Here is a 27911-nt window from a genome sequence, read left to right as displayed (position 1 = left end):
GATGAGAGATGGGGACCCTCGGGAAGGCCTACATGAGGGGAGGCGCACTCTGGCTGACCAGCTGCTATTTAACAGCCGCTAGTATAAAGAGCGAGCAGACGTTGGCTCCATTTCACCTGCTCACTCCACTGCAGACAGCAAGAAAAAGTGTTCCCAAGACCGCCTCTGCCCATCCCCGGAACATCTCATTCAGACTCATAAATGCAGACCGAACACACTTAGGACACGGCGACAGCTTTCATCACCAGGCTCCGGGGTTAACGCGGTGGGCTCCCCTAATGGTTTAGGAGGCATGTTCCGAAGGTCAGGAGCAGGTGTGGCCGAGCACAAGGGCAGACCCATCACCCTTGGGGAGCTTCTGATGTAATGGTGATCGGTGAGAACTGCTACCCCCACCACCGCAGTGGTGTCCATGGACTAGAGTCCCGAGTTCTGTCCCTTGGGCTGTCCTGGGAAGATTTCGGTACACCGTACCTGTGATTTCAAACTTGGACCCAGATACCCCTGCTTCCAACACAATCCATTAGAGCTCCATAATCTATTTATCTAAACTATTTTAAAAGCTATTTAACATTTAAGTTTATACTTCCTCTTAGAGGAATGAATTGAGTGGCAACTACACAGAACAGTCTATTCTTCTGTCTTAAGGTTACCTCTTTAGGCTCTACGATGCCTCCCTAGATTTTCATTTTAGCACATCGAAAGTCACAGGATTATTTCTCCCATTGGCACTTTTATTGACTCCAGACATCATGTCTCCAAACGAGTCCTAAATTCTAATGTTCTTAGTCTGCCTTCACACGCTAACCCTAGCCTCATTTAGTCCTGCCTGTGCACGGAGCTGAGCAGGACTGTGGCCTCCACACCCATCAGCAGATGACCCCAGGCAGTCCTCCGGACAGTCCTCCAGGCCGTACACAGGGAGCTGCCTGCAGCAAGAGCCAGGGCACTTTAAAGACCTGGTACTCAAAGTCTTTACCCCAACTTGGAACTCTCCCTTCTCTGTGAAGCTTTCTCAACCTTCACCAGCAGAATAAAGTGAAACCCCTCTCATATACAGCCTCCATTCACTGTACTTCTCACACGGATTGTAATCACCTGGTTCGATGTCTGCTTCCTCCTCGCACACTGAGCTCCTGAGGACACTACTGTCCATCTGTGTACCTCAAGGCACACAGTAAGTGCTCGGGAATGTCAGAGGTGAATGCAGCAACTAAATCAAAGCTCTTCGGCCCATTTCTGCCACGTACAAGCCCAAGAACTTTCCATGATAAGGCTCCGTCGGCTTGGCAGAACAGGTGTTATCCTCAGATATGGAGATTCCAAAGTACCCTATCCCCTCTAATACTGATGAAGGCTAAGTACCAGTTACATAGCACACTCTTGGTAAAACATGGGAGACTGAGACATACCTACAAGACAAGAACACTTTTAGGGGCGCCTGGGTGGCTCAGTCAGTTAAAGTGTCCAACTTTGACTGAGGTCATGATCTCACAGTTTGCAAGTTCGAGCCCCATGTCTGGCACTGTACTGACAACTCAGAGCCTGGAGCCTGCTTCGGATTCTGTGTCACCCTCTCTCTCTCTCTGCCCCTCCCTCACTTGTTCTGTCTCTCAAAAATAAATTTAAAAAACATTTAAAAAAAAAAAAAAGAACACTTTTAGACTAACTATGAAATAGAATTAACCAATGGCCAAGATCTTATCAAATGTCTGGGGACCAGTCTCTTCCAGTAAGTTGATGTCTGATAAATCAGGAGGTGTGAGGCCAACTAGGAGCCTGAAGCCACACACAAACACCACTACAGCAAACACCACTCAGCTAAGACGACTTCTCCTGGTCTCATTCAGTGCTTTGCCAAAATATAAATCTCTTCAATTCTCTTCAGTCATGAGCAAGGTAAACTTGAGGCCATCAACGTATGAAACAGTTGTATCCCAGAAGTTCATTTGCAAAACAACTTTAGGGGCACCTGGTTGGCTCAGTTGGTTAAGTGTCCAACTCTTGGTTTTGGCTTGTGGTTTGTGAAATCAAGCCCCACGTGGGGCTCTGTCCTGATAGCACAGAGTCTGCTTGGGATTCTCTCTCACACAGTCTCTCTCTCTAAAAATAAATAAACCTTAGAAAACAAATTTAAAAACTCAGAAATTTATTTTTTTTAATGTTTATTTATTTTTGAGAGAGAGAGAGAGAGCATGAGCAGGAGAGAGGCAGAGAGAGAAGCAGACACAGAATCTGAAGCAGGCTCCAGGCTCTGAGTTGTCAGCACAGAGCCCAACATGGGGCTCGAACTCACACACCCCAAGATCATGAGCTGAGCCGACGTCAGATGCTTAATGGACTGAGCCACCCAGGCGCCCTAAAAAAACAGAAATTTAGAACTCAGATTGAAGAGGAAAAAGACTATACTGCAGCACAGCCCTAAAGCTCATTTAACCCACAGGGTGATAGCTAGGCTGTGGCCCAGGCAAGAACAGCCACAGCAAATGTGAAGGTTAAAAAGCCCCTTCTGTAAGCCATCCAGGAAAAGAACTGCCTCTTTTCCCAGCAGAGCCCCACCTCTTCCCCATAATTGCAAGAGTGCAATATCCTCCTTTCCCCTCCTCTTCCCCGGCTCATACTCCCGATAAACCTAAGTCCAGGTGAGAAGTGGCTGGACACAGTGACTCTGGAAACTCTTCCTGTCCACGTAAATGCTGGTATCAGGGCCAAGTGCAACACAGAGCTTCGCATACACTAGGTGTTCAAACATGCAAAGGACAAACCTGCTCTTAGTGACCTTTCCTATCTAAGTGCCTTTAATGCATTTATGCCAATCTAGGCCAAATTGGGAGCTAATTATGTAACAAGGGGGTGTGTGGGTGTGTGCGTGTGCATTGCATGCACAATGCACTGACCACAGAGAGATGTGGAAATTATTCCTAATGACTGAAAGGAAAGGGAAGCTGAGTACACCCTGGCCTCAAACTCCCACACTCGGAAGAATCAGAGGAATTTCATCCAGGAATTCCCCATACTAGGAAGGAGCCCCCCCTTCCTACAGACTCCCTCCTGTGGGCTGGTGTGTGATCCTGCCACCTTAACACTGACAAGAAAGTCTTGGGAGGAGGGAGGTCAGGAAGGAGGGGAAAGAGGAGAAGCTGGGAGCGCCAGCACCAGGACAGGCAGCGGCAGGCAGGGAGGCACAGGTCAGAAGAGAGCCCTGGAAGGACAAAGCCCTCTGTCCAGGACTGACACATCTAACGGAGCCACGTCAGAAGGCAAGCAGCTGACTCCACCACCTTTGCACCGAGGGCAGTGGAGACCTCCATCAATGCCCTGGGCTGGGGATGATGCCCATAGTCTTGCTGCCCCTCACGAGCAAGCCCACTGGGTCCCTCCAAAAAGAACCTTGTCTCTCTGGTCATCAAGGCCCCCCTCTCTCACCCACTGGGAAGAAAACAGTCAAGTCACACAGGGCAAGAGAGTAAAAAGGGAGGAAGAGTTCTGGGGCTGGAAAGAGCAGGTGGGAGAGCCAGAATTGCCCTTCTCCAGTCCACAAGTGGCCCTGAAGCAGGGTTACGGAGGCTTTTCTGCAGCAATCTCTCTAGCACAGCCTCTCCCCCACAGGTTAATCACGGACAGCTCCCCCATACACACCCTCCAAATCCCCCAAGGATGCCCTGCCCTCCAGTCACCACGCCCCATGTCCCCAGGACATACCCACAGTCTACCCAGCAGATGGTGCCTTGTCCTTTCACTGCCTGGGCCACAGTGGACAATAACCTGAGATGACTTTCCGCTGCAGCCTCTGTAAAAAAATTAAAAATTAAACATCTGCGCCCAAGTGCACAAGGGCCACCCCTGCCATCGTCCTTTAGGGGCAAGGAAGGATGGAGAGCCATCCTAGAGGGGAGGTCCTGAGTGCCAGTTAAAACACGGACCCTGTGATCAGTAAGTAGTTCAGGTAGAACTCTTCGCAGAAACCCCTGCTCTGGAATCCTCCCCACAGACACGGAGACCTCAACTCACCCCTCTGATACGCCACATCTCACGTATCACTCTCCCAAGAATCTCTCAGCCAGGTCCTCAACTCTCAGTAAAATCTCTGACTCATTGCTTTTCTGGGACAAACTGAAAATTCTACAATCAACCCATTACAACTTTATAACCAATGTAGGGAACAAGGTTGCCAATTCAGCTGACAAGAGCAGCGACCAGATCCTTCCTTCACTTGTGTATCACATCTTCATCTTTACTTGGCATGGGCTCAGTACAACCTCGTGGTTAAATGAGGTTTATATGGGACACTGGTCCCAGATGGACCAATGTCAAGTGTACCCAAGTCACATTTCACAGCCCATTTCCCCAGAAGCGACAGAAGGGCCAGCCCTGGCAGGACCTCAGGAGTCAGCTGCAAAAACATGGACTAAACCTTGGGGAAAGGTAGGGTGAACACAAGAAAGGAAATTTCTCGTTTGTCCAGGTACCTGGGCGAAGCACTGGAAAGTACTATAGGAGGCCAGGTGCTTGGGGATGGAGCCTCTGTGGTCAGGATTTCAAGGCTGCCAGCTTGCAAGGGTGTGCTGCAGAGTGGCTGTGGCCAGTGTGTCCCCTTCTCCCATCATACCTGTGAGCCCACCACGCAGACACTGGTCTGCTGCCTCCCTCACCAAAAACCAAAAGATACATCCCAAAGCCAAGCAAAACTGATATCTGGATTATTCGCCTCCACAGATGTCCTCTTCTAGTGTGGATGATGGTGGCTGTTTGTGAATACAAAGCGTGCTGAGCCTTTCATGCAAGTGAACAAAAAGCATCTTCCTAGGGGCGCCTGGGTGGCTCAGTCGGTTGGACGTCCGACTTCGGCTCAGGTCATGATCTCACGGTTTGTGGGTTTGAGCCCTGCATCGGGCTCTGTGCTGACAGCTAGCTCAGAGCCTGGAGCCTGCTTCAGATTCTGTGTCTCCCTCTCTCTCTGACCCTCCCCTGCTCAGGCTGTCTCTCTCTCTCAGAAATAAATAAAAAACATTTAAAAAAGTTTTTTTTTAAAAAAAGCACCTTTCTGGGAGGCACAGGGAGCCACCTGAGGGAGGCACTCCCAGGAGCCCCCACAGGCACTGGCGGAGGAGGGAGCACGGCAGAGGTGGACAAGGCCATGGCCCCACTGCTCATCTGGGCCGGGCTCAGCAGCAAGGCAGGGGAAAGGGATGCACTTCTTGGGATGGCAGGAGTGGAAAAAATCCAGTTACTGCACTGCTCCAAAAACCCACTGTGGGTCACGTGTGTCACAGCAGGCCGGGGCAGAGGCAGGAAGGTAAAGTAGTCACCTGGGTCCTGCTGCCCCAGCAGTCGGAGGCAGAGTGTGGCCTGGTCAGCAGGAAGCACTGGAAGCCCCAGTGTCCACAAATGAGACAAGGGTTGGCTGAGGGCAGTAGAGAAAATAAGAGCAGTCTGGGCCCTGCCTCCCGCCCCACAAGCCCCTATCAAGAGACCCCACCTTTCCACTCGCTAACTAACCATAACCATTTTGTGATCTCGGAGCCCTTCCTCACTGCAGGATTAACACGCTTCCTCCTAGCCTCCAGCAGAGGAGGCACAGAGGACCAGCTCCACCATCTAGACCTCAGTCTCCCTCTGCTATTCTCCCTCTGCTTCAATTTCCTCACTCGTACACTGGATGTTATCTGACAAGCTGAACCGCCTGCCTCATGGAGGCAAAGGAGCAAACGGGAGTGTGTCACAGAAGGTCCTCGCGGTCCTTGTCAGATGCTGAGCTTATGTGACGGAACTTACCCAGAGAAGGAAACTGCGTGTGTTCCTCAACTGGCAGCCACCCGGCTCCACGAGCATCCAAGGCAAGGAGCTCAGGGCCCTCTACCCCAGGCCTCAGGAACAATTCTGTTTCTCCCTTGCCTCGATTTCCCCCCTATTCCTGACAAGAGAGATGCCAGACACATTCTGGGCTCCCGACAACAACCTCAGGAAGTGTGTGCCAGGCTCTCAAAAGGGCAAGCCATAGCATGTGCCAGGGCGCTTAGAGGATGCAGGCTTCAGGACAGACACACGTCCAAAACATCCATCAGCCCCTAGTGCCAATGAGTGTTGAGGATGAGCTGCCAGGGAGAACTGTGCCCAGAACCAGCCCAGCCACTGGCTGTTGCTTCTCCAGGGCACAGAAAACTTGGTAACCTTAGGAGCGGTGAAAACACTTAACTCTGCTGGAACAATACCAACAGTCAGATGTTCAAAGTCGCAGCCAAGAGCTGAGCAAACCTCTCTCCATCCACTATGCCCTTGCCAGCCTCAAGGTCAGAAGCGGTAAGCCACAGTCCCCCTGTCCCTGCCTCCTGCACTGAAACTGCTCTGCTGGAGCCCACTGCAATCTCAGTCTCATATTCTGACCCCAAAGCGGGACAGATGGGGGCCAGGCAGGGCCAGGGCTGCCAGCCTGGGTGCGTGCTCCTGAGCCTGGGACCAGTTCAGCTGGCGACAGGCTGACCCAACCAGCTAATCAACAGCTCTGGCAAAGCCAGCCCATGCCTGTCCAGGAAGCCAGAACATCCAGCCCCACGGACCACCATCTTCCATCTCCCTTCACATACATCCTCTCCCTCCTGAAGGAGTGAGGACTCCAGAGGCTCTTCCCAAGAAAAACCGATTATGGGGAACTGAAACAACCTCTCAGGATCCCAAAGAGACAGAATTAACACCCCTCTGTGCCTCTGCCTCATCTTCTAGGGAAAGCGGACAAGCCCGATGACCCTCGGACCCTCCCTGAGTGGCTTCTAGTTCTGAGGTCTCTGCCTCTCCCCTGTGCCCCGAACCCAAACCGTCCCACCCCTGATGGAGGACCCCCCAAGGCCAGGTTGGGCACTCACCAGATTTGGAGTAAAGCACCAGCACATTATTCCGGGTCCTGAGAAGTTTTTTCAAGTCCTTGGGGTCAGAAATTCTGTCGATGAGTGAGGAGACCTTTGTGCAGGACAGCCACATCGGCAGGACCACCTGGGGATCAAAGAGCCAAGGACCGTGAGCCCCAGCTTCCCGCCAAGCCCAAGGAAGAACGGGCGCCCGCACAGTGCTGCCTAGAATACATTTTACTTCAGACGGATAAGGGCACACCGACCCTTCTCAGGACACTACGTCAACCTTTCCACCTCGTCCCTTCTCCAAGTCACCAACACCTCTCCCCCAAGGCACTTCCCAGCCCATTCCCAGTCTCCTCTTCAGGCACTTTTGCCAAGCTGTATGGGCTGCATACTACATAAGCATGCTGCACACATGTACGTTCCCCCCACTCCATCAGGACCTCCCTGGGAGGTGGACGTCTGGACTGCCCACTGCACCCCAACACCATACACCAGGGCAGTGTTCAAAAGCCATCCACCTAGAAGCACGGACGCACAAATCCACAGAGAAGTAACATCACTTCTCACATTTAGGATGGGAATGGAAGGTTTTCAGCTTTTCCCACTCAGCCAGTGATCTCAGGAAGCCAGCCAACAAGAAACGAGCCAATTCTTCCCAGAGAATCCTGAGAACCCTGAGCGCTGGAGGCACCAGGCACCTCTGCAGGCACAAGGAGGGGTGGCCGGAAGCAGGCTGGGGGAGGAGGTGTGTTAAAAGTTCGCATAAGGAACAGTCATACAGCAGATCCCCTCACCCGGCCTACACAGCTGGCCACTTGCCTACCTGGCAGAAAACACGGGGCTGCTATGTGGAGAGACTGAGTAAGTAAAGTTCTGCTGGGAGATACCAGGCAGGTGGGTAGAAGTATGGCCCTGAGAGAAAACAAGGGGATTTAAAAGAAAGTCTATACACTGAACCCTGAGATCACCCATCTTCAAGCCCCTACTCCCCCCACATCTCCCTTCCCTTTTCCAGAATGCCGCCAGTCTTATTCCCCTAGGCAGGACATTAGAGAATGTTTCTCTGAAGAAATTGAGAAATACAAGAAAAACAACCTAAAGATTGCGATTTGGAGATCCTCCAATGAAGCAACTAAGTTCCCACTGAAATACCCACTGTGAGGCCCTCTCAGTAAACAAGTGTCCTCACCTCCTCACACTCACAGAGTCTCCAATGCCTATACCAGTGCCTTGCTATTCAATACAGATAACCCAAGTTCACCAGATATTTGAGGAAAGCCCTCAACACAAAAGGCAGGGATGAAAACAAACTGAAATAAAGATGATACTCAGAAGAAAAGAAAAAGAACAGAAAAAAACAGCAAAACTGTAATTATTAGTCTCAGAAATGAAATGTTGCATCCATAAAACAAGAATTGAATGCATGAAAAAGGAATGAAGAAAATCAGGAGAAAAGATCAGAAAAGTAAGATAGATCCATTAAGTGCAAGTACCAGATTAAACTACAGTAACACCTTGGATTGTGAGTACTTGTTCTGCAAGTGTTCCATAAGGCTAGCAAATATTTCTACTAAATTTTTTTTTTAAATATTTTTATTTATTTCTAGGAGAGAGAGAGAGACAGCGTGAGCAGCGGAGGGTCAGAGAGAGAGGGAGTCACAGACTGAAGCAGGCTCCAGGCTCTGAGCTGGCAGTCAGCACAGAGCCCGACGCTGGGCTCGAACCCACGAACCGCGAGATCATGACCTAAGCGAAAGTCGGACGCTTAACCGACTAAGCCACCCAGGCGCCCCTATTTCTACTAAATTTTAACTTGATAAATGAGCGATGTCTTACAATACAAGTAGTTCATGATGCCAAACATCACATGATCACAACTGAGCCAATTGTTCTCTCTCTCTTCTCTCTCTCTCTCTCTCTCTCTCTCTCTTGCTGCAGGATTGTGGGTGACCAGCTCCCATGCTTAGATGCTTGGTCCCAGGCTGCAGTGTTTGGGAGAAATCAGTGATTTTTCAGAACACTGAAAGGTGCCCACAACTGGCACTAGTTTATTTTTTGTCACTTCAAAGCAACTATGGACAGTCCTTTGCTTTTCCATAGTAAACCTAGGAATGCTTTGTTTCATTCTAGGTCAGGCTGCCTACAGATATGAACCCCTTTCCTCTGCTGCCTTACTGCCAGTTACATTAAATACAGTATATGACAAGAACTTATTAATACCATACTATAGTCAACATCCGTGTGAGTGTACTCAGTGGCGCCCATGCAGAAAAAGATTCCATGGAGCCAACAGACAGCAGTGATTCCGTTAGTGATAGTGAAAGTCATCCTACACAATAACCCTCTTCTCTCTTGTCTCCCTCACACCAGTAACAAAGGCTTTCAAAATTTAAGTGCAGGTTACTTTGTTTATTTTTCTTTATATTTTGTATTTTCTTTATTATTTTGTATTATATTATAGAATTATAATCATTTTTATATGAATATTTTATGGTTGTGGAATAAATCTTGTGAGTTTCCATTATTTCTTTTTAATTATTTTTTAATGTTTATTTATTTTTGAGAGACACAGAGAGACAGAGCGTGAGTGGGGGAGGGGCAGAGAGAGAGGAAGACACAGAATCTGAAGCAGGCTCCAGGCTCTGAGCTGTGAGCACAGAGCCCAATGTGGGGCTCAAACTCACTAACTGTGAGGTCATGACCTGAGCTGAAGTCCGAGGCTTAACCGACTGAGCCACCCAGGTGCGCCTCCATTATTTCTTATGGGGAAATCTGCTTTGATATACAAGTGCTCTGGATTACAAGCATGTTTCCAGAATGAATTATGTTCACCAAACCAAGGTTTTACTGTAACTCCAGAAGAAGAAGTAAATATAGGAAAAGAAATTATCAAAAAAAAAATCATTCAAGAAAATATCCCAGAATTGAAGAATGTTAAGTTTCCAGTTGAAAGGGCCACACACAATGAGTAAAAAAGGAAAAAAAAAAAAAAAAACCACCTTTAATTAAAGTACATCATTGAAAACTTCCAGAAAACTGCTGAAAAAGAGGAGATTCTGAAAATTTCAAAGAAAAAAAAAAATCCCAGCACATACAAAAGACCAGGAGTCAGAACTGGCACAAGACTGCTCATCAGCACACCAGAGGATAATGAAGCCTTGCCTTCATGACTCTCATGCAACATGATCATCAACTGGAACTTTATACCCAGCCAAACTCTCTCTCAACTGTGAGTACAGACTTAACTTAGACTTAAGAGCCACCAATATACCTTTTCTCAGGAAGCTACTAGAACTCATGCCTTACCAAAACAAGTGAATAAAAAATGAGAAAAGACATGGAACCTAGGAAACAAAGGATCCCACAGACAGAGGCAAGGAGAATTACTATGTTGATGGTGAAGAGGAGTCCAGGACAAATACCCTGTAGTCTATAAAGCAACCAGCCCATAATGGAGCAAAGACAAAGGGTTATGGATGAATGAGACAGTTGTAGATTATCTGATATGCTTGATTATATTGATCAGTTAAATGTTCTGACCAAGGTTACATAGTTAATAAGTAACAAGACCAGAACCTGAACCTAGTCTATTTAACCTGATGCCCTGTCAATCCACTGCCTCTTTGCAGCCCGAAGTCTTGAGCTGCCTCTGAGCTCTACCACTCAGTAGCTAAGATGCTTAGCCAACATGACTCGACCTTCTACGGCTTAGTGTCTTGCATCTGACATGGAGATAATGATACCTCCCCAGTGGGACTACTTTGAGGATGAAATGGGGTAACTTATTGAACATGCTTTATAAATCATAAAGCACTCCAATAGTATCAGCTACCATAGTATATAATACAAATTTCCATCTCAGCAGAGTAGAAGATAGAAATGTGACCATATTCTAATGTTTCTAAATACAATCTACCATTGGCATTCAAAGGTTCCTTCTCCCTAGGGTAAAACTATCCAGGAGGAAGAGTTGAGGAATTATTTCACCCTCATTCTGCCCTGCCAGAGCCGTGTATAATGCCTGGGTTCTGCTCTGCCAGAGCCGTGTATAATGCCTGAGGGCCCACTGGCCTTACATAGTCCACCTTGAGAGCTCGTCAAAAAGGTCATTCCATTATATTATTACATGTTATTCTACTGCTCCCAGGGAGCTAATGGACTTCAGAATAAAAAATCCATAGCTCAATGCACATAATTAAAGGGGAAAAAAAAAAAAAAGAATAGAATCTGTTGGAAAAACACATTGATGCTGCTCTGTGTTTAATCCTCAGATAATATGACCAGTCAGGATAAACAACTGCCCTTGCCCAGTGCCTCGGCACTTTGATCTGTAGACCAACCCTCCTGAGACTGGCAGGCACCTATACTTCTGGAACTGGTGAGAAGGAAAGGGGAAAGGAGGGAGGATGGGTCCAGTGCCCACTTGGCCAGGCAGCACAGTGGCATGCTGCTGGGCCACAGTGACAGCAAAGTGTCTACCGCAGAAACCTCAAGAGTCAAGTCTTATGGCATGCCCACAACTTCCTTTCTAAAAAAACCCAGTGAACCCCCAGATTATCTAACCAATAGCCACCCTCAAAGTAAAACCACTTTCCAGCCAGCTCTCAAAGCCTCTGACCCAACGTTCACCCTCACACAGCAAAGAACCTAAGCCCAATAAGAAATACACTGAGCAAGCTGACATTGCGTGAACACTGTCACCCAGTATGCCAGGACTTAAACTGGGCACTGCCTATACCAGGCTGGTTGAGAGCTCTCTATGGAGGTGTCTCCTCCCCACCTCTCCCAATCCCTACTCCACCCATAGAAGGATGGGTTGTCTCCAGTGTGGACAAGTATGGGCACAGGAGAACAGGACTAGCCTACAGAGGCAGGATTTGGAGATTTGGGAGCAAGAGAGAAGAAAGTCAGGATACCCAGATCTGAGGGAACCAGAAGCCTTGGCTGCTAGAGCTAAGACGCCAGGCTTAGCATCTCTGGGGAGTGGGGGTATAAAAGGCCCCTGGGTGCCTCGCCTCAGGTGGACCATCACCTCAGCTCACAACCATGTCGCAGTCAGGACTGCCCTTCCCTCCGTCCCCAAGAGGCCTCTCCTCCAGCCACTTAACATTCTCCTGTCTTCTCTGCTTCCATCTATTTTAACCTCTGCAGTGTGCATGCTCCTTCTTTTCCTTAGGATGCAGCTCCAGTGAGCCTTGAATCGCCTTGCCAAGTGCCTTCCTGCAGACTTCATAAGTCACAACCCACAAACCCTAATAACAACAATAATAACAACATTAATGATGCACAAACCCTCTGCTTTGTCAAGCCCTCAGGGGGGAGAGGGCAGCATGTGGGAAGCAGCCAGCCACCTTCCCAGCCAGCCAACTGTTCCTGGGTGTGGCAGGCTCTTTACATTCTAAGTCACTGGCTTTGGATCTTTCTGCTCCCCAGCCCTCAGCTTTAACAGTATTCACATCAGGGCTAAGCTTCCCCCACGGCCTGGGCTGAGACCCAGGAAACGTTCCCCCCATGCAGGGCAGAACACTGCGGAGAGGGCCAGCTGCCTCTGTTTCTGCTGCTGGGGAATCTTCCCCACCAGCATCCCCTGTCCATGTATGTACCCACTCTTAAAACACCATGCCCGTCCATCACAGTCACAGCGGCCTCCAACCTCCGACCCCCCACACTTGGAGCACAGCCTGTCTTCAGGGGCCCAGCAACACCCCAGGCTGCTGGGCGCAGAAGACCTCACCCCACCTCCACCACAGCTGGAGTCTTCTCATCCTCCAGGTGCCCGACTGCTTCCTGCCCATGTCAGGGCGGGCCTACAGGCCCACTCTCATCTGCCCCTTTTGGGGGATCCCCACCCCTCAGACAGCACAGAAAGAACACTGCTTCTGGAGCCAAAGAGGCCTGGGGTCAAACCCGGGCACCATCATCTAGCACAACATGACCTCCCAGAGCGTCATCTCCCCACCTGTAAAGTGGAAAGGATAACACTGATACCTCCTTTGCGGGCACAGCTGAGGATTAAATGAGGGGAGAGAAAGCACACAGAGAACCTAACATAATGCTTGGCACACAGAAGTACATAATAATCATAATTATCTTTATTAGCACTATTAGTGAGACAAATCACAGAGCAAGAACAACAGTGAAATGGGAACCACCTCTTCCTCTCCAGGGGCCTGGCTGCAATCAGGCAAAACAGCACGTCCAGGCAGGAAGGAGCGTGCACGTACACAACATTCAGGATATGATCTGAAACCCGCAATAATCACCCATCTGCATGGCACCCCAGACCGAGAGGTCACGCAGTACTGGAGAATGCTCCTTCCAGATTCTGTGCCCATTTGCTCCTCACGAAACCTAACAAGTGGGTGCTGGCCTCATCTCCCAGATGAGGAAACTGAGGCTCAATGAGGTTAAATCGCTTACCAAGGTCACACAGGAGGTAAGCAGCAGAGCTAGGACTGGACCTCGGGTCTCCCAGCTCTTGGACGGAGGTGGTCTATTTCTCTCAACCCCACAAGCTCCCTGGACCCAAGCAGAAAAAGAGCACCTCCTTCCCAGGCAGGGCCCTTCAGAGCAGCCAGGAAAAATCCAAGCTTCCAAAATCCCACAGCAAGAAAGGATTTATAACCCTCTACAGTGCCCTGTTCTCAGGACCCTGGAGCAATCAGCCCAGATGTGCTGTTAACCAGAAGTTGTGTATAGGAGTCTGAGCCCCTTTCCAGCTCACTGTCTCCCTCTCTAACACACAGCACACTTAAACTCCTCTCTTCACTTAACCTCACCCACCAGCCCCACCAGACTAAAGAGATAAAGAGAGGTACATTTCTGGAAAATAATAGGGGTAACACTCCTTGCCATATTATACCCTCTGCTTTAAAAAGCTCCAGATCTCTGGGGTCCGTGCCAGCACCCTCATGTTCTCTGTTTTCTGTAGCTGGGGAGGCTGGCTGTCATTACAGATTCACTATTCAATGCGGATCATGAAGCCAGAGGTATTCCATTATGTAAAGACAGCTTGCTTAAGAACGATTTGAAGACAGAAGTTTTAGCATTTAGGAAAAGGGGTGGAGGTGGGACTTGACCTTTTTTGCTCTGTCACCTGAAAACAGATACCCTTCCTATGTTGGGAGCTGTGAAGAAACCGGTTTTAATTTAGTGTAACCCACATTTTGCTCAAAATAGTTTTTAAATGTCAGAATCTAAAAGTCTAGACTCTTAAGAAGCTGGTGGTAAAGGGATCCAGGAAAAATGTTAAAAACAGATGACCTGAACCCAAGGTCAGAGAATTCAAGCTGACTGAGAATTTAGAGCTGGAGGTTTCGGTGGAAAGAGCCAGAAACCCAAGTTTTATACTGACTTTATCTATTGGTTTTGTGACCTTGGACAAGTCTTCTCTCTTCTCTAAGTCTCTGTAAAATGAAGGGACTTAAAATGATTTCCGAAGTCCTTCACAATTGTGACATTTTGATAAATGTATCCTCATGACATGAGAGAAGTACTGCAAGGTAATTAGACCTTGTGACAGAAACTGCTGAGTTTCTCTGGATGTGTGGCCACCCACATTAAAAGCCACTCCTCTATATCCCTTACAGCAAGTGTGGCTGAGCAACTAAACTCTGGCCCCTCAAATATCAGCAGAAGTGTTAGGAACTGTCCCTAATAGACATCTGGGTCTTCTTAGTCCCCTCCTCCTCCTGCCAGATGGAATTTAGACAGATGGCTGGAACTCAAGCAGCCACCTTGAGACAATGAGGAGAAAGGATTTGTTGAAGAGCTGTAGTAGTAAGATCAAAGGTACCTGGGTCCCTGACCCACAGGAGTATGTGCTGGCCCTAGAACACCCCTTCCTAGGCTTCACCATGAGTGAATTACAACATGATCTCTGTAAGGTACTATCATTCAGGGCTTTCTGGCAGATATACAAATGCATCTTGAGTCCCTACCGGAACAAGAGCTTAAATTAGAAAGAAATGTTAACATTTGCTCCAGCTTTGATATTTCAAAGTGTCTAAGGCACTAAATCATGTATTATACTTCAGGTAAATTGTTGTAAGGGAGGAGACAGAGGGACTATCAAAGATTTGGTTTACTGTGCTCCTCCTAGTTACCCAAGTTTCACTATGCCTGTTCTCATCAGGTGTCTTGCTCACATGGTGACGACTACCCACAAATGAAAGGAAAATCAGTTAGCAGCTGTCCAGTCTCCCTGCAACCTCAGGCCTTTACGACTAAGAGGACCCCTGCAGGAGACCAGGAGGCTTGAGCTGTGGCTGGTTTTCCCAAAACAGCATTCCTCACGTGCCATCTCAGGCCTCCAGGTAGCCCTCCAGAGCCAAGGACTCAAAACTCCTGCGGCTGCTCCACATAGTGGGCCTACAAGGCTAAGAGAACTAAATATTTCCAAGTCCATGTCCTCTGCCCTGCCATTTCCTCTTACAGCTTCAGTCATCAGAAAGCTCAAATTCCTCCTTCTCCCATGCCTCTCTATCAGCCTACTACACTCTGAAGAGGGTAAACACATTCCTTCCTAGGACCCTGGAGGTGAACCTCACATGTGCCCTCACATCCCTCACTGTCCTGAATGATAGACCTTAGACACAGACATGCTCATGATTCTCAGAGCTTTCCCAATGCTGGCAGCAGAGTGTTCGAGCTGAAAAAGAAAAGATGTGCTATATTACTAAAATTTGGGGAGATAATTATCTATGCTTTCATAATTCAAAATAGAGGAAATTAATCCCAACACAAATCTTGACTGGTGGGTCACAGTTAAAAAAAAAAAAAAACCTGAGGAACATCATTAATGAATCTCTTAAAATATGGCGCCCAAATGTCACAAAGTGCTGGCAAAAGTACAATTCTTTTGGAAAGCTATTTGGCACAGTTTATCAAGTGTCTCAAAAGTGTTTATGCTCCTTGACTTGGAAATTCCACTTTTGGGAATCTGTCCTGAGGAAATTAGCAGGAGGTCTGACAGACGACTCACACGGTTCTGCTCGTAAGAGCCAAAAATTGTAAACAACCTAAATATTCAAGAGCAGGGGAATGGTCATTTAGAGGAAACCATTCAACAGAATAATACAGCCATTTATATGACGTTTTCAAAGATTGTGCAATGAAGAAATATTTGTTTTAATGTTAAGTTTCAAAAAACAGAGTTCATATGTACATGGTATGATTACAACTATGCACAAAATTATGCTCAAAAAAAGACTAGAAGAAAAAATGCACCAAAGTAAAACTTCATCCTTAGATAGATTTCATTCTTCCCCTTTGTCTGTTTTTCTCAGTCACCATAACAGGTATGTCCAATTTAAATCTTTAAAGAAAAAAAATTATCCCCACTTGGCCACCATCATGGAAATAATTCACAATCTCAAAGCATCACCCCACAAGCAAATATAACTTCACAGAGGAGAAGCCTGGCAGAGACCTCCTTAACTAAGGGACCAGAGTTAGCACCACCAATAATGAATGGGTAAAATTGACACCGTATGCCTCCAGATATAACGCACTGAACAGAAATATCATCAAAAGCCCAGTTGAAGGACATTCTTCAAAATTATCAAGGTCACAAAAGACAAAGACTAGGAAGCTGTACCAGATTAAAGGAGACTGAAGAGGTATGCCAATTAAATTCAACGTGTCATTCTGAACTGGGATCTGAGCCAAATGCCACATTCCTGATTTTGATCATTGTACTCTGGTTATGTAAGGGAATATCCTTGCCTTTTATGAAATATTTAGGGGGCAAAGGTGCATCATGTCTCTGAACTTTATAAACATTGAGGGAGAATGTGATAAAATGTTAATATGTGTGGAATCTGGGTAAAGAACAGATGGGAATCCTTTGTATTCTTCTTGCAACTCCTCTGTAAGTCTGAAATTAGTTAGAAAAAAAAATCTTACCTAAAAAAAGACAGGAAAAAAAAATAGATGCTGAGAACACAACCAAATACTGTCTACCCCCTCCCCCTTCCATAGGCCTTCTGAAACCCTCCGCCGGCCGGCCAGCACACACAGTACTTTCCCATGGAAGAGGAGAGAGAAGAGCTCATCTGCCATTCCTCACTTCCAGCTAACTGTTCCAGCTAACTGCCTGCTCCTTTGCTCACCTGACACTGCGTAGTTTTTTATAGGAACTATTATATGAAATCTGCAAAGCACTTTACACGCAACACATACCTAGAAGGTCTTTGACAAGAGACAGAGAAAAATACAAAAGAACGTTAATTTTTAAACTATGGGTAATTTATGCCCCTTAATAAGGCAAATTTTGAGCATCTGTCACCAACCACCACGGCAAAACAGCACTCTTCACCAGGAATGAAGACCTAACTTCAAACCAAGTTTGGGAATTTCACCACTGGTACTTCCCAACATGCAATGTCTATCCTACAGCCTTTGAAATAAAAACAAGCACCAGAAATCCCTGAAAGGGGTGTGTGTGTGTGTGTGTGTGTGTGTGTGTGTGTAAGACAGACAGGGCCTGGCTGAGATGTGGACCCCAGACTAGCTGCAGCCAAGGAGCTAAATGTGCTTATTATTAAGAGATAGACATGGGAATGCACTTGGCAAAGAATAGAACCCAAGAGAGAATTCTTCAGTTCCCAAATTCGGGGCCTAGGGATCAGCCCACGATAATGATAATAGCTCCATGGACAAAGTGTTTACTGTGTGCACCTGAGCAACTCGTATGCCTACCTAATTTAATCATCTTGCAAGAGACTGCAGCAGGTACTTGTAGTACATCTATTTTATAGGTAAGGAAACTGAAACTAAGAGGAGCTAAGAAACTTGCTCAGCATCACACAGCAGGAAGGTGAGAGAGCCGTGACTCAGACCCCCGTCTCACAGGCGCCTCAGCAAGAGCACGAAGACCACAGATTCCCGGAGCCACACACATCTCATCATTTGTTCTTCCGAATACAAAGCTGGCTGCGTTTCTTGTATTTTGCTTCCGTTAAAAACTGTGCCTTACCTGTGTCTACACAGTACAGTTTTCCTCCCCTATATTCCCTGCAACATGTGGCTGTCAACAAGGGGCAATTCAGGGGCAGGACAACTGATTCCAGAGCTTATAAAAACAGGTTTTCTTATCCTGAAATTGCAACTGCAGTGCATTTAACCAGGACTTAAGTCCCTAAAGCTTTTAATGTTTTGAAAAACCTCTCCTAACGCCAAGAGGGCTTTGGGCCCCTGCCAGCCTGGTGTGTCAGGCCTGCTAACGAGGAAGAGCTGGTGGAGGGAACAGTGAATTAGGCAGCAGAAAGGAGGAAGGGCAGGTAAATTCCCACTCTGGAAATCCAACTCTGACTCAAAGCTCAGCTAATTGATAAGAAAATAACAATTCAAGTGCTCATGACCCATGGTGTACATCCGTGCTTTTACACACATTATCTCTCTCAATCCTCTAAAGCTGAAAGTTTAAACCAGTGTTTTCCACCCTTTAGGACTCAACCCAAGAGCTGAGTCACAAAATCAATTCAGTGGATTGCCACCAACATTTTTTAAGTGACATTAAATAGAAAACATCAGTATATACCACTAATAGCAAGACTGAGCATTCAGTAAAACATTTATATCTGTTATATCTACTTGGCTATAATGTAAAATGAACAATTGTGCTTGCAGGAGTCGCAGTAAAAATATTTGAAAAACTGTCACAAACAATCTGTGTGGGAGATCGTACTATCCCACTTTATCCCACTTTAGAGATATGACCACTGAGGCTCCCAGAAGTGAACAAACGCCTCTCGAGTAAAGCCCAAGATGGCAAAGCCAGGACTTGGCCCAGGTCTTCTGAGCACAGTGAGTCACCGTGAAGGCTCCCCAGTGGTACCCCTCAAGCCCTCCCCACCCAAAACAAGACAGGAGAGGTCGGCAAGTCTGCCTTCCCTTCCAACACAGCCATTAAGCACAGCCAACTGAAAAGGGCCACAGTGACAACCTGATCCATCTTTCCTGGCTCCCGGCTTGCCTGCAGTTCCCCGCACACCTTCAGTAACAGCAAAGCAGTGCGCACTAGAGCCAAGTGCCCCCTCACACTGTGCCTGGGGTACACGGATCATGACCTGGGCACAACTTGGGCCCCACCACTCAGCCCAGAGCAGCAGCAGCCCTGGCTGGCAAAATACTATCCACCACACAGAATTAATGTTGTTAACTTGTAAATCTGCCTGGTTAGCATGCACACCAGCTCTAAGTATAGGCTTTTCAGAATTAGATTCCTAGGCCTTACCCTTGAAGAACAGCATTTCACAGATCTGGGGAGGCCAGGAATCCAACTGTACGCATGGCCTCTTAAGGTGGATCCACAGCCTGGTAGGAAAGCCTCTGCCACCGTCCCATCTTTGGACCCCAAGTCACTTCCCTCTCATATCTGCCCCCCACCCCCCACCACCAGAGGCTCTCTGTGAGGACTCGCAATGACTTCCACATGGAGGCGTTACAGGTGCCTCCAGTTCTCCTTTGCCTCAACCTCTTGACCCCCAGCAGGATGCTCTTGGCCTCCCGTCTACCTCTCCAGCCACCCTTCCTATCCTCTTTGTATTCCCTTGTCCCCCCAACCTCCACATGTTGAGGTTCCTCGGGGCTCCCTTGTTGCACCTTCTCTTCCCTCTCTACACTCTCCACAGGGATCTCACCCACCTCCTGAGCAGCACCCCTAAATTAACATGTCCAGCCCAGACCTCTCTCCTCAGCGCTACACCCTCGCATCCTGCTCACTCTGTTCCTAAACAGGGGTCACATAAAATTCTCAAAGGTTAAAAACCTAAATCTCATACAAATAGCGTATTTTGAAAGGTTACTCAACTCTGTTTTGTTTTAAGTTCATTTTGAGAGAGAAAAAGAGCAAGAGAGGGACAGAGAGAGAGGAAGAGAGAGAGAATCCCAAGCAGGCACTGTGCTGATAGCACAGAGCTTGATGCGGGGCTCGAACTCATGAACCATGAGATCATGATGCTCAACCAATTGAGCCACCCAGATGCCCCAGGGTTACTGAACACTTAATAAGTGACCCACTAAAATAGCTACATCAAAAAAGGCTATAAGGGAAAAAAGGTTTAAAAAAAAAGAAGCTATAAGAAACTAATATGTGTATGGTTCATGAAAAAAAGAATGCTGCTGTAAGACTGCTAAATTAGATCACAAACTGGTTAGTGTCCTACATGGCAATCACCTCTGAGTCTCTCTTCTCTACCAAGCAGAAATCATTTGCATCTTATCTACCTTTAGAATATGGGTCCTAAAGAATAATAAACAAAGTTCTATTCCCTGGAGCACTGGATGGCCCTTAGGTGGCCCTCTTAGACAATGCTCTAATAGGACATTAAAGAGACACTAAAGCATCTTTTATTTCTACGTTTCTGGATTAATATTTACTTATTTATTTTGAGAGAGAGAACGAGAAAGAGCACATGTGGGGGGGCCAGGAGGAGGAAGGGAGAATGGGAGAGAATCCCAAGCGGGCTCCAGGCCGTCAGCACAGAGCCCTACATGGTGCTCCACCTCACGGACCGCCAGATCATGACCTGAACCAAAATCAAAAGTCAGACGCTTAATCGACTTTGCCACCCAAGTGCCCCTGGATAATTCTTCTTTACACGGGGTCTCTGAACTTGAGTGAGAAAAAATACTATCTTTATTTTCACTAACCTCTAACTGAAATTTAGCCTTACATTTATCATGAATATAGGTAACAAAGTGTCTGTGACTTTGCCACCAATAGAAATCATACATACTTTTAGCCCTTATCCCCCAGAAACCACATTTTTCTCATATTACAGTAAGTGCAGACATCTTGAAAACCTGTTTATGCTCATCACTAAATATTACCAAAAATATCAAACCCACTAGATCTTCCTAACTGATACATTAATAAAAATAAATATTTTGTCATGTATTTGGTATAGGATTTGGTAACTGTATTTCAATATCATTGGTTTCTTTTGTTATATTATGCATTGTTTCATACACTTTAACATTATTCTACGAAAGTCCTGAAAAGCCTTCCCTGACTCCCTGCATTAGGTTAGGGACCCATGTTACACATTCTCTTGTCACCTTATAGTTCCTCTTCCTGGCACTTTACTACCTGAATTAAATAATAAGTTCCTGGAGGAGGGGATGGTGTCCATCTTATTTATCATTATGTCCTCAGTGCCTTACCATGGTATGTCTGACTCATAAAAGACCGTCAAGAAGTATCTGAAGAAAGGAAAGAAAGAAAGAAAGAAAGAAAGAAAGAAAGAAAGAAAGAAAAAGAAAGAAAGAAAGAAAGAAAGAAAGAAAGAAAGAAAGAAAGAAAGAAAGAAAGAAAGAAAGAAAGAAAGAAAGAAAGGAAAACTGGGGCACTTGGGTGGCTCAGTTGGTTGAGCATCTGACTCTTGATTTCAACTCAGGTCATGACCCTAGAGTCATGAGATTGAGCCTTGCATCAGGCTCCCTGCTGAGCATGAAGCCTGCTTAAGATTCTCCCTCTCTCCCTTTGCCCCTCCCCTGCTCATGCTCTCTAAAATAAAACAATTAAAATTTAAATAAAATAAATTTAAAAAGCCTGTGGGATGAATGAACATCTGTGACACATGTAGCATGTAGATGCTGGTCTACATTCCTTAGAAATAGGAGCATGTACCACACTGTGCCCAGGACCTAGCAAAGTCAGACCCCTGGACAAAAGCAAACCCACTGTTCTTTGCTAGCCAGTCCTACTTGGCCCAACAACAGAACTTTCCAGCCAACCCCACTTCTCAGCTCAGATACTAGATCGCCTCTATGTTTCAGCCCCAGCATAAGGCTCTCAACCTAGATCTCCATTAATACCTTCCAAAGCAAGGATTAAAGCATCTGCTCATGAGTCAAAGACATCTGCTCGTGCCAAAGGGTTAGGGAAATAGTAGGATTCTTTGGGGGGTCGGGAGATGGACACTCTACTCCAACCCCAGCGAAGTGCAATGAAGCGAGGCATAGGGTCATCATCAGGCCATCTGGGAACTGGGTACACATCAAACTGGGGACTCACGATGACCTTGGAGAATAAGAAGGCACCAAAAGGTTATTCTAACCCCACAGTCCATGTGAGTGTGTTTAACCCCCCACCGCATGATTGCAAAGCTTATTATTTAGAAGTAGTTTCACCAAAATGAAATATGTGGGAATGCTTTGCAAACTCCAAAGCCCTCTACAAATGTGCCAAGTGTTTGATAACTCTCATCAACAGATCACCTGGGTAGCCAGAGGCTCCAGCCAGTACTGCAGGGTGGGCTGGGCAGCCCAGCAATGGGTGGGCACCCCTGCTTCTCCCCTCTCCCACAGGGATCTAAGATGCTAGGTGTGAAAAAAAAGGAGGAAGGGGAGACTGGGGGGTCAAAGAAACTGTGGACGTCCTGGTAACATGAGAACGTAGGCTCCTTACACTCCATGCATCACTCTCTGACCCACTGTCACTTAGCCACCACCACCAAATGAGACACGAGAGCCCCACAGAACAAAACCACAAAGCTGGAGCAAACCCGTCAGGGAGGCAGTGTGGTTGGTATAATTCTCAAGAGAGTATCCACTTTCAGAAGAAAGGGGAGAGAAACATAAATCTTTAGACCCTGTGCAGCCCCCTCTACTTCCTCCAGAGGCTCTGCAAGGGCCCCCTGGGGAGAGGCAAGGAGTGAGTCAAGAGCCTGGCTCAGAGGAACTGTGATGGGGAGAATCTCAGCAGGAAGCCCCCCAACTCACAGCCTGCGGCCTCTGCTCACACCCCCTCTCACCTCCTAACGAGCTTCCCCAGCACCTCTCCTTCCCAATTTGAGATACCTTCCCTGGCTCCCATTTATTGAGCCCTCCCATATACCAAGCACTGTGTTGGGCACATCCTGTATTATTTCTGATGCTTTCAACTTTGCAAATGGATATTATTACCACCAGTGACAAACAAGAAAGCTGAGGCAGGGCCCAAGGTCACACAGCTCCTGAGAGTCCAGCTGGCTAAAAACCCATGTTCTGTCCATTACATCACACTTGACTTTATCTTATAGATACAAGAGAAGAAAGTGAGAGGAAGAAAGTGTTGTTTCGGGAAAACTAATCCAATCTCTTCCATCTCAACCCAACCCTACACTGTGGACTGGATGATCTTCTTATTAAAAGTGTTCCTTTCATCATGTCTCTCCATTACCTACAGAAACAAGTCCCAAAAGCTTTGCCAGGCATTTAAGATTCTTTACAATCCACTTTTCCAATGTGATTCCCTCTCCCCAGACTGACCCATAATTCCTCATTGCTCGTATTTCGCTCCCGGATGGTTTCCTTTCTTTGTTTCCAACACTAGTTCCTCCGGCCAACTATGGACTGGGGAGGACCACAATGCCAGGTCCCGGGCTAGGTGCTGAGGACACCAGAGGCAGAACAGGGAGGATCCCCACTGTCACAGAGCTCGGAGTCGGCCTTCATAAGGACCCTTCTCGAGTGACTCAGGGCCCTCCGCCTCACCCCTGCCCAAATGCACAGCCCTCAGCGTTTGCCACCCACACAGTACTCGGCTATTCCTCCCATGGAAGTGCCAGTCCTGTTTTAAAATTTCCTCTATAATGTGTTTATTTCTGTGGGGAAAGTGCACTCTGGGTTCCAAACGGCATTATAAATGGCAATTAGGCCCCCAGGCCAGCCCACAAAAGCCTATTAAATATATAATGGTGTAGAACCTAAATACGTATACATTAAAAGCTCTGCGGGAAAGACCAGGGACAAACATCTCCTGCTTCCTGCACCTCCGCCCACTGTCCCACCAGGTTCTGAGCGTCAAGCCAGCATCAAGCCACCGTCAAGGGCAGAGGCCCTAGCGGTGGCTTGGGAGGAAGGAAGCAGGTGGAAGATGGGGGGCTGGGATGACAGAGACGGAGCAGGAAGAAACCTGATTTATAATTCAGGAGCCTGGCACCAATCCCAGCTCTGTCTTTACAAACCCAGTGGCCTTGAGACCCTTCCCTCTCAAAGCCCCGCTTCTCTGAAATGAAAGAGCTGAGTTATATCAGGAGTTCTCAGACTTCTGAATCTCAGAGGTTGGCAAAATATACTTCTCAAAATGTATTTTACATACTTTTAAAACATTTTAAAATATGTGACGTTTTAAATACACTATATAACATATATATTTAAAAATAAATTTCATCGGGGCGTCTGGGTGGTTCGGTCGATTAAGCGTCCGACTTCGGCTCAGGTCATGATCTCACAGTTTGTGGGTTCGAGCCCCGCGTCAGGCTCTGTGCTCACAGCTCAGAGCCTGGAGCCTGCTTCCGATTCTGTGTCTCCCTCTCTCTCTTCCCCTCCCCTGCTCACTCTGTCTCTCTCTCTCTCTCTCTCTCTCAGAAGTAAATAAAACATTTAAAAATTTTTTAAAAATAAATAAATAAATTTCATCTAGAAAAGACTTTCTTTTAAAAAAAAAATCACGATACACTATCACTACTTCAATTTTTTCTAAAGGACACTGAAAACCACCCCTTGCCTCCAATATGGACATCACATCAGAAAAATGGACAAGTTTTTAAACTAAAGTATCTGGATTCATGGAGAAACGATTCACCATTGTTACTTTTCCACTGTGTCTATGGACCTGTGAAAACTGTCACAGCCCAGCTCCAATCCTTGGCTTGATTGGAACCACTTAAGCTGGGTGACTTCATATCCTCTCCAGCTCCAACACGTCTCTGAGGACTGGATGTAGACTACATCAAAATCAGCACGGATGGCCTGAGGAAGGGGCAGCTGCAGGGAGGAGCTGAGAAGCGCATCGGGGAAGGGGCTATCAGCTGCAGGGGTGGGGACAGGACAGCACAGCCTCCCCAGGCCCAAGGGCTGAGACACCTAGCCGGGAGGGAGGGGCTGGAACCAACCTGTCCCAAGTGTTGACTATGACTCCTCATCCCAGTATTCTTGCGCAAGACCGGAAAAAGGAACCTTTTTTCCTTAAATTTTTCTTATCAAAAAACAAATACACATCCGTATAGAAAACTTGGGGAAACAGAAAAAGGCATAAACACAGAAATAAACAAAAGTCACCCACAGCCGTGCCTTCCCGAACAATCGCTGTTAACATTCTGATGCACCGCTAATTCCTCAACCACTTATGAAGCTATCTTCAGCCACTCTGGGATTCATTCTGTACCTTGATTTACCCCTAATTATCAAGCACTTTTCCATGTCCCTAGATATTCTTCATAAGCATCATAAAATATTTTGGTAGTTAACATGGCATTCTAATAAATATAAATATGCTTTATAAACCTCAGTTTCTATGGCATGGACAGGACCCAAAGTCATTTAACCATGCCGTTATTGTTGAGCATTTAAGCCATTTCTATATTTTTACTATTATGAAAAATTTGTAGGTATACATTACAGTCCCTGAATTTCTATGGATCCCTTTACACTGTTTCATGTCCCTTGGGTCACAGTCCAGTGCTCTGCACATATCAGCTCTCAGTAAATATTGAGCAAACAAGGAAACCGAACACACTCCCAAGACCTGGGAAGCCCTTATTGGATGGACCAACAGTTTAAATTTACAGAGGCCCACCCTGGTGTCCACCAGCCACTCAGCACTGGCCATGCACCAGACACCTGCTGAGCCAAGCTAGGGGTGGGGAAAGGAGAATGTGAATTTCACGCTGCAGATTCCCAGGTTCTAGTGCTCTGGCAAACCTACCCACCCTTCCGCACCTGGAGGTGGAGGGCACCAGAAGACCTTAACTGCCTCACTGACTCCCCTCCGCCACTCCCTCCAGACTGCACAACCCACTGCCTCAGGAAAGCCACGCCGACCTCTGAACTTCCCACCAGATTAATGAGGTGGCAGCCAGCACCTCAGGTATTAGTGCTCACTGCCCTGTCTTATTTGCTCAGAGGACTGGCTCCGTTGCCAAAACCTGGGCAGCACCTGAGGGCAGGGACAATCTGTGCTTTGCTCTCCATCCAAAATCCAATCCAGTGCCAAACAATGTCATTGATAAATAAATGGTTGCTGAAAGAAACTTCTTTCTAGTCAGATTCCCAAGCCCTCAGTTTTTTGAGAGACAAAAAAAAGAAGAAAGGAAAGCAGGACCCCCTAAAACAGCTCAAATGCAAAGAGCTGATAGGGGCCCCCACTGGAGCTGGCCCCTCTGCACGGCCCTGCAGTACCACCTGGCCCAGAGACCTGCCCAGGCCAGCTGGCTTCAGAAAACAGGATGCAAACAGATCATCCATGAGAAGACACAGGGTGAAGGGACACTGCCCCATTCCAGACTAGTCCTCTCTCCCAGAGGGAGAATGGTCAGATCTGGGGAACAGAGAGCTTCCTTTCCCACCCACTTCCAGACAACCAGAAAATACAGGGGCACTCCTCCCTGATGATCCCCAAAAGGCAGGATATTGGGGAGATGGAAGTGTTTAAAGCAACTAAGTCCACACCCCAGTTTTTCTCCTCCTGCTGCCCAGCATCCTTGCCACACCCAAAAGAAAAAAACTGAAAAATCTGGGTTGGAGAGGGTACCCGCAGCAGAAAGTTTCCTGGAACTTCAGGGGAAAACAGGAGCCAGGGTTGTCCCAAAACAAGGGAGATGGACCAGAAGTTATGGAGAGATGTGGAAAGAGGCCACATTATCCCATCACACACCCACCACAACACCAAGGCCAAACCCGGAGAGCCCTGGGCACTGTGGACAAATACATACGCTCTGGCCTCTTCTAGGGATGCCCTGGAGCCACCCCCGCCCCACCCCTGCCCCAGCCAAGTGTAGCAAACTCCCCTCAGCGAGCCCACCACTCCCAGCATGCTGGCTCACCCCTCCTCCACTCCTGTATGATTTTTGCAGTTCACATAACTTCCTCCATCCGACACCCTCTGATGGCTTTGGGGGGAGGGGGTGTCTTTACCGTCCCCATTTCGTGGATGAGGAGACTAAGTCACAAGCTAGAAAGTGGCTGAGGTTCAAAACAGGGCACTTGGTTGTAGAAGCAGTACTCCTCCGCGGACCCCACCCAGCCCTGCCTGCAGGCAGGGGCCCAGGTGGTGACCGGGACTTTCTCTGCTGCTCAGGGTGGAAACCAAGAACAAGGTGCCCTAATGCAAAGCTTCCGGCAATACAGGTATAAAACACCCTTTTCCCATCCCGCACTCACACAGGTGCAGGGCCCAGAGTATGGGCGCGGCGCACCCTCCAAACCGCCTGTGTCCCGCCCTCGCCGCCGGCTGCCCCTTGCACCCCCACAAAGTTGTGCCCGCGGCGCACACACTGAGTGGCCCCCTCGGACTCCTGCGCCCTGGAGGGCTCCGCGGGGAGGGCATGCGGACCTCCCCGCTGCCTCCCCGGCGGCCACCGGGTCCCCGCCTGCCCCGCACGCATGCCCCCACCCCGGGGCTTGGAAGCAGCTCCCCGCACGTCCCGCGAGGGCCGGGAGCAGGGAGCGCGGACCCCAGCGTGGGGAGCACATGCCGCCCCTTCCCTGACCCCAGCGCCACAGCCTCACCCAGACTGCCAGCAGCAGCAGCAGCCATGCCGGCCCGACTCGCGCCATCCCCCGCCGCCGCTGCCTCCGGCTGGCTCCGCTCTCCACTCAAGCTCCCGCGCCCGCAGCTCCGCCGGGTCCATCAGCCTCGGCCACTTCCCAGCCGCTCCCCGCCTCCGAGTTCCCGGTGCCACGTCTGCCAATGCATGCGCACCAGACTGGAAGAGGCGGCCGGGAAGAGGTGCTTGCTGGGAGTCGTAGTTTGCCGCCAGGCTGGGCTGGGGGCATCCAGGCGTGGATTTGGCCCTAGGGACACAGAGGCGCATGAGTGGAGTGCGAAATGGCGAGGTCAGCCAGTAAGGGAAGACAGTTAATTTGCAGAGCTTGCTCTGTGCCTGGAGTTTCAGATACAAGATCTCATTCAGCTTACAGAGATAAGTTTTATTTTCCCTACTTTGAGAATGAAGAGACAACCCAGAGAATTTAAGTGATTTGACCCAGACCACAGTTTGCAAAAGGCCAGCACTGTTTGTGAAGGGTAGGAAAAGCCCTCATTCCCTACCTCCCAGGCTCCCACCTACA

The 27911-nt window shown here is 47.9% G+C and overlaps 1 protein-coding gene across 1 annotated transcript in view; it reads right to left on the bottom strand.

The window, feature by feature from the left end:
- The window catches only part of PDIA5 (protein disulfide isomerase family A member 5), a 95104-nt gene extending 67594 nt beyond the window's left edge, over window positions 1-27510 (bottom strand). The window contains exons 1-3 of the mRNA XM_039240599.1: window positions 27351-27510; window positions 6861-6987; window positions 3703-3790 (exon numbers count right to left, since the gene is read on the bottom strand). Coding sequence (XP_039096530.1) covers window positions 3703-3790; window positions 6861-6987; window positions 27351-27398 — 263 coding nt within the window. The 5' untranslated portion in view covers window positions 27399-27510. The remainder of the gene's footprint in view (window positions 1-3702; window positions 3791-6860; window positions 6988-27350) is intronic.
- Window positions 27511-27911: the final 401 nt, after the last annotated feature.

Source organism: Hyaena hyaena, unplaced genomic scaffold, assembly GCF_003009895.1.
Source record: "Hyaena hyaena isolate Hyena2069 unplaced genomic scaffold, ASM300989v1 scaffold_180, whole genome shotgun sequence".
In the NCBI taxonomy this organism is placed as follows: Eukaryota; Metazoa; Chordata; class Mammalia; order Carnivora; family Hyaenidae; genus Hyaena; species Hyaena hyaena.
Note: the sequence above shows the minus strand (reverse complement) of the source record. Positions and strands in the feature narration are given on the sequence as shown.